This window comes from Lethenteron reissneri, chromosome 33, assembly GCF_015708825.2.
Source record: "Lethenteron reissneri isolate LAM-NWPU_2019-01 chromosome 33, ASM1570882v1, whole genome shotgun sequence".
In the NCBI taxonomy this organism is placed as follows: Eukaryota; Metazoa; Chordata; class Hyperoartia; order Petromyzontiformes; family Petromyzontidae; genus Lethenteron; species Lethenteron reissneri.
This window is the reverse complement of record NC_083811.1, coordinates 6,990,952-7,009,130: the sequence shown is the minus strand read 5'-3', so window position 1 is coordinate 7,009,130 and position 18,179 is coordinate 6,990,952. Positions and strand designations below refer to the sequence as shown.

The 18,179-nt window shown below is 42.3% G+C and overlaps 1 protein-coding gene across 4 annotated transcripts; it reads right to left on the bottom strand.

Moving 5' to 3' along the window:
* Positions 1-2,971: 2,971 nt before the first annotated feature.
* LOC133350293 (cysteine and glycine-rich protein 2-like) lies at positions 2,972-16,218 on the bottom strand. 4 transcript variants are annotated; one of them, XR_009756038.1, is made up of 7 exons: positions 16,095-16,216; positions 10,592-10,720; positions 7,530-7,689; positions 6,167-6,305; positions 5,357-5,450; positions 3,327-3,644; positions 2,972-3,280 (listed from the first exon to the last, which is right to left on the bottom strand). XR_009756038.1 is itself a non-coding variant. In XM_061564484.1 (6 exons), exons 2-6 carry the CDS (start codon positions 10,701-10,703, stop codon positions 3,568-3,570), a joined length of 582 nt encoding a protein of 193 aa, XP_061420468.1. In that variant the 5' UTR covers positions 10,704-10,727; positions 16,095-16,218; the 3' UTR covers positions 2,972-3,567. The 4 variants fall into 4 exon arrangements, 3 of the variants coding, with proteins under 3 accessions (XP_061420468.1, XP_061420467.1, XP_061420469.1); XM_061564484.1 differs by having other exon boundaries at positions 2,972-3,644; positions 10,592-10,727; positions 16,095-16,218; XM_061564483.1 differs by having other exon boundaries at positions 2,972-3,644.
* Positions 16,219-18,179: the final 1,961 nt, after the last annotated feature.

Here is an 18,179-nt window from a genome sequence, read left to right as displayed (position 1 = left end):
TCAGAAACAGTTTTTTGGTATTTTATAACTCCACGACACCACATTGTAATCATATTTGTATTAATTAATTTGTATATTAAAGTGTGTTTGCTGTGGTAATGGTTTCAGATCAGCTTAGTTTATGGTGAAGTTGATAGTTTACAATTCTGAAGTAATCGTAAGTTGAGTCATTCAAAGAAATGTGCTCTAATCCCAGCTATTCAGTGCCATTAAAAAAATGATTTTTTGAAAGTTGTATTGAAAATAAAGGATTACAGATAAATGGTGAAATTATTAGCCATCCCATTTGCTGACAACAGTCGCTATTACAACCAGTGGAAATTAACTACGGGAAAATGTTGAAGAGTAAAATCTCAATTTGAGCAAAACAAATGGCATGTACATGTTTGATGAACAAAATAACATTAATTGATGGACGTTGCTTGGAAACAGAATATACCTATACATTTTGAAGGCCGATTGCTATTAAAATGATGAAATGTTGAGAGTTACAGCAGTTTTAAAACAAATGCATATGATCATGAAAAGCAACACACCATTGTGCCTGAGGAACGTTTCAATCGGTATATATATTACCTATCATTGATCAATATAAACTACCAAAAATACGGAACAAAGCTGAAAAGTTAACAGAGAAACACACGAGAGATGCACGTTTGTAGTTACACGGAGAGACTCAAAGAGGAATGTTGATGAGGCACATCGCTTAAAGGGGTTTATGGCTGATGGACAAGCCTGGTGATAAAATAGTAGCCAAGGGGGGAGATATCGCAACGAGATAAACTCTTGTGCCAGAAATGGGATTGTGCCCAGCAGCCTTCATCCAGCAGTGGGTAGGTCAAGGCTGATATAGTTTTAAGTGAGAATATGTTTTAACCTGTGAAAGTTTAACAACGCACATGCAGCCAATATGCTGTATGGACTATTTGTTGCAGTATATGGCCTATACGTGCCACTGCTCATGTGCAGCGAGCTGCATTATTGCTTTGTATTTTAGTGCTGTCTGGAGTCTAGTGGGTGTGCTGTAGACATGGCTATATACATCCTCTCGCAGGCACTGTGTGTAAGGTTAATATATATTATATGCGGTGTATTATGGGAATATAAGATTCCATCTCTGGTCCATATGGTATGTAGTCTGTAGTCTGCCTGGGAGGGCAATCGGACTTGGTTTCTTATTGTGATGATCAGGGGTCATTGTCCATGCCGTGTGTGGAGTTAATTCACGTCTCACGTGATGCTCGAATATTGTAAAACACACAGAGCGTGCTCCGAGTTCACAATTTTTATTGTTAAGTAACAACAATAACAACAGTACAGTACACGTTTGAACGAACAATTGTGGTCTCGAGAGCACAGCATAGTTTGTACAACCTTTAACACAAATTTAGCATAACTTGTTTAACTGGTGCACAGCATTGGACGACAGAGACGGGGGTGGTAGGTTCTAAAATTTTGATTTAAAGCTTTCGTGACTGCAGGGATTCATATTCTTGGTTCTTTCGGTAAAGTCACGTAGAAGGTGATTGCTTGTGTTGCAGTCGAAACGTCGTGAGAATTATTTTTATTGTTTTATATGTATATTATTTTATTATTTCCCTTCTACGTGACTTTACCGAAAGAACCAAGAATAAGGTTCTAAAACGTTTCTGCAGAAATGAAGCTAGGAGCTGAGTTCTTGAGGAATATAGAGATACAAACAAGATAGCCATGATATGAATGTGTGTGAGTGGAGGAACTGTGTGATTGGGGAACCAGGTGATCGGTAAATTGGGTGATGACGGAGCCGAGTGTTGGAGGAGTTGAGCGATGATGAATCAGGTGACAGGTGTAACAGGTACTATGTGAGTTTAGTTGGTGGTAAGAAATGCGATTGGTGGAGTCGTTGGATGGCAAACAGCAAAAAATGTCCACGTAAGAGAATGTCGTTATAACGTAAGCAATATATGTTTAAAAAAAAGACGGCGCATAAAAATAAAAGCACACACATGTCACTGACCCATGCCTTCCCGACCTCTTCTGACAACTCACCCCCAACTTCCTGTCCATAGGTTGGACATATGGACGCAGTGGCAACGTCTCACACATTAGTGGCTGTTTGGAAACCGTCACCCTTTGTGTGATGTGCAAATGCGAGCAGTTAGGAGCGTGAATGTTTGCACATTGTCGACACTTCCTTCAAAGAGACATGTGGCAGTGTGGAAATGCAGTCCTGGATTTTTTTGCAAAACTGGGCTTTGAGCAGAGCTGTAAGATCCAGAAGGGATACGCTCTTTTTTTTTTCTTCCGCAAATGAGCTGCCTATCGCAGGCAACGTGTGTCAGTTATCTTACACTGAATAATGGTAATATAACAGGGCCAAAGAGTAACCATAAAACCTATGTCTCTGATGTCGGTAAACCCAATGAAAATGTACTCTAATGTACATTGGCCAGTCATGGCCAAACGTTATTTCAGAACATGTGGATAAAAAAATTGTTCTATCAGTGTGTGTTGCAATGTATTGCCCATGCCACTGCTGGCAGAAGGGCATCCATCCATGGACTAGAGGGAGCTCTAGAGAGCCCCTCTAAGAGGGTATTTGGCCACTCTTCCACATTGGTCACATGTTTACAAAGAGGTGGGAACACCGACACTTTTTACTTGACCGGCCAATCGACTAACTTTGTTTCACCCTTCTTGGTTCTTTCGGCAAAGGCACGTAGAAGGAAAATAATAAAATAATAAAAATAAAACATAATAAAATAATTCTCACGACGTTTCGGTCACAACGCAAGCAGCCGTCTTCAGGTGGAGAACAGGTCTGTCGAGAAGGCAGAGTCTTCTCGACAGACCTGCCTTCTCGACAGACCTGTTCTCCACCTGAAGACGGCTGCTTGCGTTGTGGCCGAAACGTCGTGAGAATTATTTTATTATGTTTTATTCCTTCTACGTGACTTTACCGAAAGAACCAAGAAGATGAATCCCTGCAGTCACGAAAGCTTTAAATCGAAATTGGTTTCACCCGTTTATACTGCTCGGTGGACAGAGGCATGGGAGGGGGTGGAGTGAATTTAAGAAACATGCCGGTTGTTCCAACTGCTATGCTTGGGGATTGAACTACCAACCCCTGGATTGCAAGTCCAGTTTGATAGCCATTACACCGTGGCAACGTGCTCGTATTATATGAGTTTCTGGCAGAGACCACAGGTTTTAGACCACGAAGTATTCTCACCCTAATGTTATGCTCGTGTAGTAAGAAGAAATACAATTATTCTACCATGTAATCTGCGGGGCTTGCCTCTACAATTAAAGGACTGACGATTCTAAAATGTACACAGTATTACTGCTAATGTCAAAATGTTTAATTGTAAACGTCCCAATTCCACACACAGCAAATAACGTTATCTTGTTATTGCCAAAAATACACCGGAACTTTCAATGGATCCTTTAGACTCCTTTCACAATTTGATTATAGATATATGTATTTTGGGGACATCAATCTTATACATTGTATTAAACATGCCTGCTCGGCTTTTCTGACGGATCTCAATGTGCACGTTCTGTTCACGGTGGTCACCTTATGGCTCATTGGGTGTGCGCCAGTGCTCCAGCGCCTTGGCCAAACCCAACGCCTTTGGGTCCAAAGTATTTTGCATAGCAGCCTGAAAGATAAACGCGAGTACGTTACTGTGAGTGTGTGTGTATGTGGTGGGGAGCGGTGGTGCAACGCTTTGCGTGCTGCGCTATGAACTCGGCGATCTGAGTTCCATTCCCGCTCACGGCCAACACCGGTGACCATTATCTGAACTGGTCTTGGGCCTCCCCTAGGTCGACTCAGCCTCAAATGAGTACCTTGTGCGGTGTGTAAAACCATTGCAAGTAGGAAGACAAAGGCGGCCGGGCGTGTTGCTGGCCACCCACCCCCTCGTGTGCCGTGCCGGCCTTCATAGGTGCTCGCTAACAGCACTTGCCCCAACAGTCTGTTAAGGCTACACGGGGGATCTTTGTCTTTTGTGGGGAGCGGTGGTGTCGTGGTTAGCGCACTGCGCTACGACCCCGGCGACCCGGGTTCGATTATAGCTCACGGCCAACACCAGTGACGATTATCTGAACTGGTTCTGGGCCTCCCCTAGGTAGGCTCAGCCTCAAATGAGTACCTGGTGCATCATGTAAACATCAGCACTAGAGAGACAAAGGTGGTCGGATGTGGTGCTTACCAGCCACCTCGTGTGCGTTCTGGTCTTCATAGGTGCTCGCTAACAGCACTTGCCCCAACAATCTGTTAAGGCTATACGGGTGATCTTTGTTTTGAAAAATAATTTAATTTAATCAATGCTAGCCATATGAGCAGTGGTGGTGCTAGGCATAAACAAACTCAGCAAGCGCTTAGGGTCCCAAAAGCTGAAGGGTCCCCAGAATCAGAAAGCTAATTAATCTCGATCTTGTTTGTATCTCCCTTCTCTAATCTCAATACATACAATATACAGTGTCTCTTGTCTGTATCTCTTAGGTCAGATAATTTTGAGTTGATAAATCAAAAAAGGGGGCACCTCCAAAAATAATGTCTGCTTCGGGCCCACAATGGACCAGTACCAAAGATCCCCCGTGTAGCCTTAACAGACTGTTGGGGCAAGTGCTGTTAGCGAGTAGCACCTATGAAGAAGGCGGGAATGGCACGCGAGGGGGTTGGGTGGCCAGCAACCATGCCCGGCCGCCTTTGTCTCCCCAGTGGTGATGTTTACGCACTGCACCAGGTACTCATTTTAGGCTGAGTTGACCTAGGGGAGGCCCAGGACCGGTTCTGATAATCGTTACTGGTGTTGGCAGCGCAGTGCTTGCCGCTACACTACTGCACCCTCCCGCAGAGGGCCAGCATCAAATATCCCTCTGACAGCCTTGACAGACTTTAGGAGCAAGTGCTGTTAGCGAGCACCTATGAAGGCACTGTGACGTAGGCACATAGACAACATGAGGTGTCAATCAACTGCTGGATGAAGTCCTATCCATGCCATCTCAGACGTGGCAATGGTTTGTGATGCTTTGTGAAGGGGAGGCCCGGAAACCAGTTCAGTTATCACTCGCCACTTCTGCAGCTGGGACTTGAACTCATGTTTACAGGTTAAAAGCATATGTGTACTAACTGCTGTGTCACTTACTCCTCCCCTGCACATACACAGTATATTTACACGTACACACAAAAATGCAATAATGCACATAGAGCCAAAATAAGGCAATTCTACGATTATTAGTGTTCAATGTGAATGCTCGCGAAAGCTCGTATTAAGATCGGAGTCACCTTGGAAATCCACCGAGAAACTGTTCACCGTATTGTAATTATATGCTGCGCATCACAATTCTGGTGCAATAATTGTACCTTTACAATAGAGCTCTCCATTACGGTCAGTGACAGTGGTAGATTCCAGGCCCTTGCCACATTTGGCACAGCGGAAGCAGCTCTTGTGCCAAGGCTGGGGAAACAATGCATGGGGGGGGGGGGGGGGAATAGTGTGTGCACGTGGAAGCAGAAACGATGCATAGGCACGCACTCATTCACACATCATTGCTGATCGAAGTGCATAGTCAACTTTTAATTATCCGGGGTTAATGGGGAGACGGGTCGAGCAGATAAGCGAGATTCACAACATAAATATTATACCGAAACAAATATTTTGTGTTTGTTACCTATGGATGGGGGTGAAGATATAGAATGTGGTGGTATGTGCTATAATTATTTCTTAAAGTATTCCGTTTACCTGCCGACTAGTTTGTGGCCATATGTGCCCTCAGTCGGAAGAGAGGATCCACAAAATAATTAATCCAGTGTGCGCGTACAAATAACACTTTTTGTTGTTTTTGCAAGTATGGTTAATCTGCCATTCGAACAATACAGCTATGGATAAATATAGAGTTGACTGTACTGTTCTATGTCTCCACATATAAGCGACTAAAATAATCATTCCAAAAATATATTGGCTTTCCGGACCAATATTAAGCTGAATTTGTTTAGATAAAACCACCTCTCAACCCGGTTTCAATGTTCTGGGTCTCATCAGCAGTCAGGCTTGTTAAACAAATGCTTCAGGATTAACATACATCATTGGCAAGACCACTCCATATACATTTACGGGACCTGGGGAAAAATAAAAAATAATGAAGTGGAAAATTTTTATCAGGCAGGGCCCACCTTTCCGGCGCCCACGATTTTCTCCGCGGCGTAGACGGGCTTTGTGCATCGGGAGCAGGCGTCTGCCGCCCCGCCAAACCGCTGGGCCAGCTTATTCACGGATGCTCCTCCCTGGCGCTTGGCCCTGTTGTTGCTGCTGCTGATGCCATCAGCCGCCGTGCCACAGCGCGCACAATTAGGCCACGCAAGAGGGAGGCTGCGCTTTCGCTCTCTCTCTCTCTCTCCTGTATTGCCGAGCTCAGGAGAATTTGAGATTATTTGCGTTAATTGGATGAACGCCAAGCAGCAGCATACCGAAATCGCATTCTGTTGCTTGTGTAAATGATTGGAAAATGTTCGCTTTACTGCTCCGTGTATCAGTGGCTGTGCATGCACTTTGTTTAAAATAGTGAATGAAGGGGTCAAACATTTTTAAAATTAAATTTGGTATAAAGGATATAGAAGTTGGTATGAAATTACTAATTAAAGTCAAAATCAGCTCAAGGATTTTTTAACACACACCAACCACCTATTATTCAAATGAATGCTGGTTTGACATGTATTCGATTCCTCAGAAAACAAGCTCAAAGATTCAGGAAGGCTTTCGTGTGTGAAGGGCATTTTATTATTATTTGAGGGCATACACCGTAGCGACATTATTACACTAAGAGATTCCACTAAATGTAATTGTTGCAGGAAATGATTTATTTTTTTAGTCGTAATGTTTACAAAGGTTCAATCTACACACACATTTATTTTAAGCAATTTTAGAAAGGATGTACAGCTGAGATGTAACCATTTACTGTTTCATCAGGCATCCCATTATAGCTTATTACCATTGTGAAATGAAATTTTCCTTTAAAAATATACACAAAGCATTGCAAATGCACATTCACTGAATAGTTTGCAAAATGTCACAATAAAGATGCGATGTATTATTGTTACATATGTTTCTTGTGTCTAAATGGGTCTGCTTTCATCTCCTGGTTTAATAAAGGATACTATATATTTATTGACCAGTTATAATGTCATAACCACTCAATAAGTATGTATTTCTAGCGGCATGGTATGCGGTGGGACAGTGGTTAGCGCACTGCTCTACAATTCCAGCAACTCAACTTAGATTCCCGCTCATAACCAATAACAGAGGCCAATATTTGAACCGGTCCTGGGCCGCCCCTAGGTCGACTCAGCCTTAAATGAGTACCTGACGCAGTGTGTAAACTACCACACCGGGGGAGACAAATGCGTTGGTGTTGAGCATTCAAAACGCGAACAGCACTTGCCCCAAGTTTCTTAAAAGGAGGATTTTTTTTATTAGTATATCTAGGGCTATGTTTCTGAGCAGGGCAGTGAGGAGGTGATGGAGGGGGGGCGGTCGTACCTATGGGCCATGACGCCACCGCCATCCATGCTGAGGGCGCCAGCGCCCTGGCCAAAGCCGTATCCTTTGGGGCCATACTTGCGAGAGTAGCAGGGCTGGCAGTAGATCTCATCGCCGTGCACAGTCACCGTTGATGTCTCCAGGGCTTTGTGACACACCACTGCCAGGGCACGCAGGTTCAATGATTCAGAATCAAAATATGTATTTGCACTGGAAGAATTCGATGAGCTCTTTTTCACATACGTCGAGATTCACATGCTATGCGAGTTACCAACCCACCACCCCTTGACATCAGGCTGCAGGGAACCCTCTTCCCAGGGTCTGCTGTGTATGTGTGGCTCTCCAGTTTCGTGTGGTCATGGTCTATTGTTGTCGTTTTGCTGCCTTGCCCAAACTTACATTTGGTCTTGACAACCAAAATAACAAGAACTTCCATTTTTCTCGAATTCAGTAAAAAAAAAACCCTCAATATTTCAAGAGCCGCAATGAATGTGAAAACGAGATGGTGGTCCTTCATAAATAATGTCAAGAAGTGGTCCTTAAAGAGCCGCATGCGGTTCTGGAGCCACAGGTCGCTGACCCTTGGTCTTGACAAATGTGCAGGAATTTATTTACTACTGCAATTTGTATTTCCATGCTTTATTGATATGTATTTAATTATTCACGTTTTAGCGAGTTACTTAAATTCTTCTCGAGATGACTCTTGTATCATGGGACCTCCCTTGCCAGTATCAAAGTATAAGAATAGGTTTTACGATTTCTGGCGATAAAACAGGTGTTAAGATGTTAAAACACCAAAATGAAACCTTTTTGCATGGAATCATGTTTGCATTTACCACAGATACTTGTGGTGAACAGGCAAACAAAAAACATGCTCTGGTAGTGTATGAATTGTCTTTGAAACTCATTGGTCCACACCAGAGACAGATTTCTTTAGAGCCAAACCTCAAAAAGTGGTTGCCAGAAAGGATAAAACCTATTCTTATATTACTCTTTCATCCTTTATTGTATTTTTGTTGACGTGACTTGCTGACCTGCCCCTACTGGGCATCTGCAAAACAGAGCTTCGTAGCTTTTAAAGTTTTCGTGACTGCAGGAATTCATATTCTTGGTTCTTTCGGTAAAGTCACGTAGATAGAAAAGAAAAATAATTAAATAAAATAAAAATAACAAATAAAAATAATCAGTAAAAAAAAATAAAAGCAGAAAACCCACGACGTTTCGATCGCAACAAAAGGGTCTTCATCATGATGAAGGTGGCATCATGATGAAGACTGCTTGTGTTGCGATCGAAACGTCGTGTATTTTAGCTTTAATTTATTTATTTTTAATTGCATTATATGTTTTATTTTCTATCTCCGTGACTTTACCGAAAGAACCAATAATATAAGCTTCGTAGCTAACTAGAGCCCTCTAGGATGAGTAAAGATTTAGTGTGTATGTCCCAATTACTGCATATCTTGTGCAGTCCGGTGTATATTACGGTTGCTCTGTGCGTTGTTTGACATGACGTCTGATGTAGTGCTCCCAGGAAATGAATAGTTCCTGAAGGTTTGAGCACGTGGAGCGAAACGTCGGGCATCGTGCCAAAAAAACACGCGGCACAACCCGAAACCCCATTGGTTAAATGAACTGGATTACAATTCACACCAGTTTTCAGAATGTTAACATTTGCAGAATCTCATGCTAATTGGTAGACAGGTTAAATGACACGATGTATCGTTAAATATTCATTGTTACGCCAGTTATACATTGGATCACGTGTGTAAGAATCGATGTTTTTAAATGTATATATGTTTTACTTAAGGTAACCATGTCTGTACTATACTTATTAATCATCAATCAAATTTCGATTTAAAGCTTTCGTGACTGCAGGGATTCATCTTCTTCTGAATGATTTAAACGCTGTCTTTCCGACAAACCTGTTCTTTACCTGAGGACGGCTACTTGCGTTGTGGCCGAAACGTCGTGAGAATTGTATTTTATTATGTTTTATTTTTATTATTTTATTATTTCCCTTCTACGTGACTTTACCGAAAGAACCAAGAAGAATCATCAATCACTCTGACTGATACCACCTTGGCATCTCAACGTTTATAAAGTCACCCTGCAGAATGCAAGCCGCCATCAATGGACAGGACCACATTCACCAGGCAGTACTGCTGCCAGCATGTGGAGTTGCGGATGCAGATTGATGCTGAAGATGACCCTCTCTTGTAAGGGAGGCTGCAGTCATGCACTTAATAATCAATAAATGATAACTTTGGAGCTTTCGTGACTGCAGGAATTATTATTTGGTTCTTTCGGTAAAGTCACGTATAAAGAAAAAATAATAAATTAAATAATAGCATACGACGTTTCGATTGCAACACAAGCAATCATCATCAGGTATAATGAAATAGCGACATAAAATCTAACCAAAAAAAATTATAGACAGACATATAAGCAGACAGATATCACCAAGATACACAGAGCGGCCAACACAGGTACAGAGAGGGGTGATCGTCTCTGTGGGGTGGCCTTAAATAGTCTGCTTATATGTCTGTCTATAATTTTTTCTGGTTGGATTTTGTCGCTATTTCATTATACCTGATGATGATTGCTTGTGTTGCAATCGAAACGTTGTATGCTATTATTTAATTTATTATTTTTTCTTTATACGTGACTTTACCGAAAGAACCAAAGAATCAATAACTGTTTACATTTATATGATGGGTGTGTCAGAATGTCTTCTGGCGTGCCACTGATGGCCTAATTTCTCACTCGATATTTTCCAGAACCCTGCTTAGGCTGGCTTGGAGTAAGCATTATCGGCCTAAGGGACTACCACTAGAATACGAGGTATGCCTATGCATAAATATACCTACATTTATTGTACCCTATATTCCGATACACCTATGACCAGAATCAAAGGATTATAGGGTACAATGAGGAGGGAATAAGAAGAAAAGGATGTGGCATGCCAAAATAATTCCCGGACCAGAGTTCCGGACTGCTCCAGCTGATATTGAGCAGTGGTGCCGCTAATTTTCACCGTGGGTGGCCCAGGCGTTGCCACTCACAGCACTGGAAGCAGGGGCGGTGGTAGCTGCGTCCATCGCACTGCACCTCCTCCGCGTGGAACACCACCTTGCCACACGTCCCGCAGTGAGCGCCTCCTCCCCATTGCGACATCGTGACCAAGGAGGAATCTGCCCACTCAGGTCCAGGGTCAGTCAATCCACAAGATGGTGAAATTTAACACGGTAGGCTTTCGCGACCAATATTATTCATAATCAATGTTTTTGGGTTAGATCGCGTTATTTATAAATGTGTCGTAACCCTCCACCACCCGACACGGCTAATCAGCAAAAAAGTGTCACGTTGACAAAAGACAAAATAGTTCACTGCTTTAGCCCACCGGTGTGTTGAAGCGTGAAACCACAACATTGGTGGAGGGTGGCATGAACGTGGAGGGGACACAAGGGGTGGTTGTGGGATGCACGGAGCACAGACAGAGTGAGCAACAGACGGCGAGGGAGAGATAGTTGTTATTCTCCGCACAGCCTTATCGGCTTTAAAACTTCCAGAAAATGTTTTGGAAGTGTTGGTCCCATATTCTTGCTTAGAACCTACGAGAATAATTGCAATAGCTAGTGTCAGAATATTAGTACGTGTGTATGGTGAACTTCTTTCGTACCGTACGTAGCCAACCGTTGCTAATATTTGATTTTTACCTCTGAAAACACGACTTATAAACGATAAGAGAAGTTATTCATGGCCATGTGAAAATATTTCCTAGAATACGACTGCGTAGGTTATCACAGTTGCGCTATACAGCTCTCCGATGTGTTTTTTGGTTGTACTGTGTGCTCGGCATGCTGTCCTATGCTGGAACTGGATAGTTTTGTTTCACGTCGGACATCATGCAGAACAACATGCGATGCAACCCAAAAATACGTTGGAGAGTTATACGCCACAACTGTGAAAACCTAGAGTTCTGTTCAAGCGTATCTTTGTCATGGTCATGACTAACTTCGCCGATGGTGTTTATGAGGCACATTTTACCAAATAACATCAAATAATAATGAGCGACATTCATCAAAGAATTCTCACATTGCTTATAGGAATGCTTAACATGGCTTCCAAGGAACTTGATGACATTTTAAAAAGATGAATATGCTTACTGTATTATATTTTGTTTACCGTATGTGCTTTGAAGTTTTACATGCATTACAAATTTGGCATTTGGGCCACAAAAATAACGTTTGCATTTCAATATATTAATTCTTAACTCAAAGATCTATAAAAAATGTGTTGTCAAACTGCCCAATTAATTACCACTGCCTCATATAATAGCAGTAGGAGAACGTTTTAATGATTCAACAGCATCATAACACACCCGAGGTCATTGTGACACCAACGCAAAAATTAAACGATAAGCAATAAAAAAAACCGAGTCTTCTTTACAATATATAGTATCTGTTTTTCCATTACAATGAAATACAGCTCTCTTTATAACTGTCACATTTACATATAAATTGATCTCTGGTAGTAATAAAAAAGCGAGTGCACAAGCCACGCATAACCGAACTGTACCAAGGGAATCGTTTTCATATTTTTTGGCGGCGTCATAAAATTACTTATGTAGAAGAGAGCATGTTTGAGATTACTGCAACCATTCCTAAACAACACACATTTTATCAGCATAACGATTTCCATCTCATACTATGTTCAACAGATAACTCTATAGGTGTTTACTTTGATTTAAATTGTAACATCTGCAGAATATGTTTAAGCATAACGATTTCCATCTCATACAATGTTCAACTGATACATCTATAGGGTTTTTTTTACTTTCATTTCAATTGTAACATCTGCTAAATATTTTTTAAACGGGAATGTTATAAGAATTTAGACTTTTTCCTGGTCTCCTATTAATTGGTGAATTTAAAAGAATTTTGAGTTTTGTACAATTACAAGTGTTTTTTCTTGGTGATGTAATACACACATAGCTAGCTGATAAATACAAACTGTGCAATACCCAGTTTACAAAAACATCTTGATTTTAGAACCAATTTAAAATGAATGAATTTTATATTGGGTCTAACTGAAGCCCACATCCCAGTCTCATCGAGTAAGTTTCCTTATTGTGCAAAGACAATTAATGAAGGCAGCTGCTAACACAAAGTGTATGAACTCAACCACTCGCCATGACTCAAAGGCGTTAATATACACACGTAGTGCATCGGTGCATAAGACACCTTAAGCACATCCAATACTGTAGATGGAATGATGTTATTTTTTGCCAAAGACCATTAAGACACCAAATCTCTGATTGTGTAAAAAGGAGACTTGGGTGATAAAAGCAAACCAGTGCAAAGTCGGTATATAAAAATGAATTACAATATTTACAAAAACACTAAAAATGTCAAATAGTCACACAGTGAACCCATAAATTGGATGTTTTGTTCAATACGAACATTGCACAAAGGGAATACGAACACTTAATCAATAAAACAGACGAGGTAGAAGCATCCATCAAAAGCATTTACATTCAAATTGTCCAAGCACTTGTTTCCCCTTTAAATTGGACTTCCGTGAATGATGTACAACCAATGCAAACCAGCCATTGGTTTTGGACAGTGTTTAGTATATAATTAATATATATTATACTGGTAGGAACCTCCTGGTTACACCAGCCCACAGGGGATTATTGTGCTCGTCGTGCAGGGAGGGGCTGGGTGGGGAGGGGGCGAGGGGCTGGGTGGGGAGGGGTGGGTGGGGAGGGGCTGGGTGGAGAGGGTGGGGCTGGGTGGGGAGGGTAGGGCTGGGTGGGGAGGGTGGGGCTGGGTGGGGGGTGGGAGGGGTGGGGCTGGGTGGGGAGGGAGGGGCTGGTCACCCCGTGGTGCCCTTATAAAACTCAACGTTTAACCTACTCACGCCGGCTTGTGCCCACCCTCACAGTCGGGCATATTTGCGGAATACACCACGCCGCCGTTGACCCTGGCCATTGACCGAGCAACCCAACATTCCTACCAGCTCCCTCCGCAGGAATGTGTTTATTGGCAGCAGCTGTTTAGAGCCTTGTAGTGCCAGGATGTTTCTAATGGGTCTTGGGTGTGAGGATGTGATGAAAAATAATTGACATTCCCTTTGTAAATCCACAATGCTGAACTAAGGTCTCACCACACCGTGCCAGTCATGGGTTGTTGTTAGCCCAAAGTTCACCATGCTGGTCCATGCAGGTGGCTGAAGGGTTGTCCCAGGACGGGTTAAGATAGCACCACTGATGTTAGCCATGGCTATGAATCGAACTCTTCTCGATTTCCCATTCTATTCCTCTTCCTTCTCCTCGCTCCTCCACTCCTTCCCATCCCTCCCCTACCCTTTTGTGATCTCCAAGTACCCTATATCGCTGTCACTCATTCTCAATCCTTGGATATCCCTGCCATAGACCATTCTGTTCTGTCACCGTTGTGTAAGCTATGTCAAGCGTTTCCAGTGAAATCACTCTATAAATATACATGAGATTAGATTTTGGGAGAGGTCATGTATATACGTCATTGTTTCTAACTATTACCCTCCACTACCCGACAGAGCCAATTCAATCAAGTTCTATCACGTGGGCAAACGTGCCAATTGATTTTTTTCAGCAAACCGGAATGTTGAAAAGCAAGCAATGATGTTTTTATTTTGTCTCTTTCGCTGGAAATTGCATCCAACATCATCAGGAGTGAACAAAAGCTCAGCTCCACCCGTGAGAGCTGAGCATTTATAACGGTGTGCATTGAGCCAAGAGCCTCTTCTGCATCATACACCATTGCAATGTGGCCAGCGGTGTTTTTTTCCCGGCTCACTGCGCGCCATGAACACGGCAACCTGAGTTTGACTCCTAGCTACGGCTAGTATCAGTAGCGAGTGGCATCTCCACCGGTCCTGAATGCTTAAACCCACTTCACCAACCTGAACTGACCAGCATAGTGAAGTATAGTCAAACAACCCTCCTAACCGACACTGTGTGGGGAAACCTTCATCCAGCAATGAGTAGGAACAAAGGAACTCTGCATAAATTAAACATCGCATTGTTTATATTATCGGTTCTTTCGGTAAAGTCACGTAGAAGGGAAATAATAAAAGAATATACATATAAAACAAATAATAAAATAATATTAATATAAAACAATACAAATTATCACGACGTTTCGACTGCAACACAACCAATCATCATCAGGTGAGCAATCATCATCAGGTGATGATTGCTTGTGTTGCAGTCGAAACGTCGTGAGAATTTTAATTGTTTTATATTTATATTATTTTATTATTTCCCTTCTACGTGACTTTACCGAAAGAACCAAGAATATGAATCCCTGCAGTCACGAAAGCTTTAGATCACATTTTTGAAATCGCATTGTTTCTTAAGTGAGATGTGCCAGTATGCACTCAATGCATTATTTTTTTTAAATAAAATCCTCAGGCATTTTATAAAAATGGGCACAGATTTTGCATATCTTACTGAAGGCGGTATCATTAAAATGTTGCATCACGCTTAATGTACTTTGCGAAATATGTACATTTTGCGGGAATAGAAAGTGTATGTTTAGTGCATTTAGGTTTAATATTCCTGCATTTTGACAGAGAGAATGAAATTACAAGAAAACCATCAAGAGTGCTACGAATTAAAAGCAGAATCTTGAAATACAGCACAAAAACTTGGAGTTAACACGACACAACCTGGAGAAATGTAATCAAACATCGAAGATTTAGTTGATATCTGGCATAAAAATGAAGTACAACCTTTGGTCGAGACAATTTGATCAAACACGGCAAACACCAAGAAGAATAACATTGCAGTAATGAGTTACATATAAAACAAAATCCTGGATGAACCTCCCTTAAATTTCACGATGTGCGTACATCACAAAAATCACGGTATATGCACGTACGGTATTGCAATGCCTATCTGCATTGTACGTGAGGTTGAGCGGTGGCGCATTGGTTAGCGCACTGCGCGATGAAACCCAGAGACTCGAGCTCGACTCGCGTCCGCAGCTCACAGAGGAAGCGAGTGATATCTGACCTGGTTCTGGGCTCGCACTGACAAGTGTGGTGAAGTATGGTCAAACAAGGAAGGCTGTCATCCAGCAGTGGATTGACACAGGGACGAAACGTCCATCATACGCACGTATAACATCACACGGATAATATACTTAAAAATGATACAAATGACAAATGACAATTGTATAATAAATGCACCATTCACGCTTAAATTGAATCACATAGCGGTGACCGTGAACGTCATTCATACTACATTATTAATTTGGATGCATGACGTGAATACATTGGTACGTACATATAATACTATTCAGCTATACTTCGTTATATTTACAGCGCATTAATACTATCGGAGGATATAATAGATTGCGGTGGCATTACTCTTCAGCCAAAACTATACTTGAACAGACGAATTGTGTTTTTTAGATGGTGTTATTAAACACATGCAACACCGAATTAAACCACAATGGTAGTTGTTTTGAACGTGTTATTCAAGAGCGATTCTAAGGCGAGACCAATGAATGTACTCACGTGCAGTCTGCTAAAGTAGGCGAAGCAGCACAGCAGACTTAAGAGCTGGACAGCGACGCGTTCTGTCCTCGTTGTGCGAAGATCGCAGTGAATTAGCAGGAGCAAAACAACCTAGAGGGGCCATAAATTAAAACCCAATCTGCCCGAGCGTCGTTTGCGAGGCTAATATATCGCAGCTGACGTGCCATCAGGAAGCCCTGCCTCTAACGCATAAGCAGGACCAGGTGCCTGCCGCTTGATGCTGTTGGTATATGCACGAGGGGTGAATGGGTTGTTCCCGTTTATTAATGGCTTGCAATCTGACCGAAACTGACAAACTAATCAGGTAAGGCCCACTAAGCGATATAGCTCTTTTTGAAAGTGATCTGGCCACAGATTATGGCTCAACGAAGTGGCTTATCATGTGGAAATGTATAGCAGCCAAATACTCTTAAGCGTGTTTCTCAATGTGGAGGGGAAAAACCGGAGGAGCAGAGAAAAATCAACACTACCACGGGGAGAACATGCAAAAACCAAATATGCAGCAAGTGTCAGGGTCAAGGTCAAACCCACGACCTCCTTCATACCAGGCGAGGGATCTTGGTATAACGTTGAAAGTATGTTCAAGATTCGTATATGCCAGCCAAACTGTAGCATACTCTTTGGTTCTTTCGATAAAGTCACGTAGGTATAAAATAAAAATAAATCACGACGTTTCGGGCGCAACACAAGCGTCCGTCATCAGGTGGGAAAGCATGATCTGCTGCTGAGGCAGACTGTTTTAAAAGGTTTGAAAGTGGTGTAGCCCAAGGGTCATAAAGAAGTGGCCGGGGCTAGTGATGTTAATGTGAAAAATTAGCATGTAACTGTAAGACAGGAGAGCGGCCTCCTCAACGAGGGCACGGAAGTGGCTATGCTAATGTGAGATTAGCATGTTAATGTGAGAGATTAGCATGATGTTAATGTGAGAGATTAGCATGTAACTGTAAGATAGGAGAGTGGCCTCCGAGACGAGGGAGTGCAACCCAACGGGTGCAATCCAAAGGACATGTGAGTATAAGAGTGCAATCCAAAGGCATGAGACTGCAATGCAAAGGAAATGTAGGCATGAGAGATCTAAGAGAGGCATAGAGAGAGACACAGAGAGTCAGAAATAACAGCTGACATAGGCAGGTAGGATGGAAACATCAGTCAGTTAAGACTTTACCTGGTTAATAACGTCCTTCCAATTATTGCTCAGTTTGTACCCATCCTCTCGGTTGAAGTTGTCTATATATCTGGATGGCTTCATGAACAAATACTATGAAGGTAGCCGGTAGGTTTGCAGAGTACCTTCGTTTTGGAAAAATCTATTTCGTGAGCCCACAGCGTGAAAACAATGATCGGCAACTGCAGAGGTATTGGTCCTACCGTGTTTCAGATCTGCCTTGTGTTCATGAACGCGGTCCGAGACATGTTTCGTTTCACCAATGTAACTGCTGCCGCAACCACAACTCAGTTTGTAGACACCAGGGTATTGCATGTCAGGAATCACATCCTTTACAGATGGGATTAAATCACGGATTTTGTGCGGTGTTGAAACGAACCTGGATCTTGTGTTTAAGATTTTAGCAATAATTTTGGTAACCCCTGCTATGTACAGTAAAGTGATGGTTTTGGTTGGATCCTCAGAAGGTTGTCTCCGCATGGCTGGGGACAGCTTTGCGGATTGTACGGTCCGAGTATCCGTTCATCCTGAGGGCTTGGTGTACGTGCTCCAACTCACTGGTTAGGTGGTGCTGGTCGGAGATGCACACACATGAACATCATGCTAATCTCTCACATTAACATAGCCACTTCCATGCCCTTATCGAGGCCGCTCTCCGAGCTTACTTTTACATGCTAATCTCACATTAACATAATTAACCCCGGGCACTTCTTTATAACCCTTGGGCTACATCTATTTCAAACCTTTTAAAAGTCTGCCTTGGCAGCAGATCATGCTTTCCCACCTGATGACGGACGCTTGTGTTGCGCCCAAAACGTCGTAATTAATTTTATACCTACGTGACTTTACCGAAAGAACCAAAGAGTATGGATTCCTGCAGTGACGAAAGCTTCAAATCA

What these genes read in the sequence shown, in the direction of transcription:
- LOC133350293 (XM_061564484.1), bottom strand. Translation starts at nt 10,703, where the DNA reads ATGTCGCAATGGGGAGGAGGCGCTCACTGCGGGACGTGTGGCAAGGTG. An exon ending in CCGCCCCTGCTTCCAGTGCT is followed by an intron (nt 7,690 to 10,591) that starts GTGAGTGGCAAC and finishes GTGCCCTGGCAG; the next exon opens with TGGTGTGTCACAAAGCCCTG. An exon ending in AAATCGTGGGCGCCGGAAAG is followed by an intron (nt 5,451 to 6,166) that starts GTGGGCCCTGCC and finishes TTGTTTCCCCAG; the next exon opens with CCTTGGCACAAGAGCTGCTT.